The sequence below is a fragment of the Penaeus monodon genome, chromosome 23 (assembly GCF_015228065.2).
Source record: "Penaeus monodon isolate SGIC_2016 chromosome 23, NSTDA_Pmon_1, whole genome shotgun sequence".
Lineage (NCBI taxonomy): Eukaryota > Metazoa > Arthropoda > Malacostraca > Decapoda > Penaeidae > Penaeus > Penaeus monodon.
Window position 1 is genome coordinate 38025218 of NC_051408.1, and position 987 is coordinate 38026204.

The 987-nt window shown below is 35.0% G+C and overlaps 1 protein-coding gene across 1 annotated transcript in view; it reads right to left on the minus strand.

Annotated features, from left to right (window-relative positions):
* Nucleotides 1–294: 294 nt before the first annotated feature.
* The window catches only part of LOC119588238 (peptidyl-prolyl cis-trans isomerase-like), a 1575-nt gene continuing 882 nt past the window's right edge, over nt 295–987 (minus strand). The window contains exon 3 of the mRNA XM_037936934.1: nt 295–465. Within this exon, the coding sequence (XP_037792862.1) occupies nt 295–465 (171 nt within the window). The remainder of the gene's footprint in view (nt 466–987) is intronic.

The window sequence follows — 987 nt, forward strand, 5'->3', positions numbered from 1 at the left end:
AATACGTGGTACACTATCTGGGGAACGGATTGTTCAGCACTTCAGGTTTGATCACCTTGTGTGGATATTCTGGTCTGTCATCCGTCCAAGAATCAAGATTTATCAAACTCATGAGAGTATACCATTATCCCAATGAAAGGAAACTATACAAAACTCTTGCAAAAAAAAAACTACTGGCAGGATTATGAAAAATCGTACTACTACATCAGATATCAAAGTACGCCCTCTTGCATTTCACAGCATTGAGAAAGGCTTCCTTCCACTACTTACTTTTCCCGATGATCCTTCCCAAATCTAGGCAAGTTGTAGAGGAGTGTTCCTGTCACCTTGCCAACGATTGTGTGCTGTCTGCCAGCTCTGGACATTGGCCCAGAGTAAAGAAGAACTGTGAGCGTTACAGAGGGCGGCATTAGCCATGGCCACAAGGCCCGGCGAAACAAAACGCAAGTCGCGAGTGAATTCATCCTTTGGGATAAAACATGTGGAGAGTTGAGTCAATGCATGTCAAATCAATAAATAATTCTAGAAGGTTAAATGAAGTGATGGTCTACAAAAAAACTTAATCAACATAATGTGAATCATATAGATTAAGAAAACAAAGTATGGGATCTTTAAGCACGATTTAATGGGTATGAGAGAAAAGTATTAGTGAATCAGCAAATGAAAAGAAGAAAAATCAATGCTATAATAGATTACTGAATGCTAATCAAAGGAATAAAAATATTTGACTCAATAAACTAGATACATAAAACACATAAATCAAAATAATCTAATGCACTAAAATATATATTCTAACAATTAAATCATACAAAGTATGTACACTGGGAAATGAATAACTTGGAATTAATATACAAACGGCAGGAAAATTTCCAAAATAAAAAATACTACGGACTACTAACCCTTTTATTAAATTCACAATAAAAGAAGCCTAAACTATTAACAAGGAAATCAATATTTTTTTTATTACACATTTCATATCGACCAGCA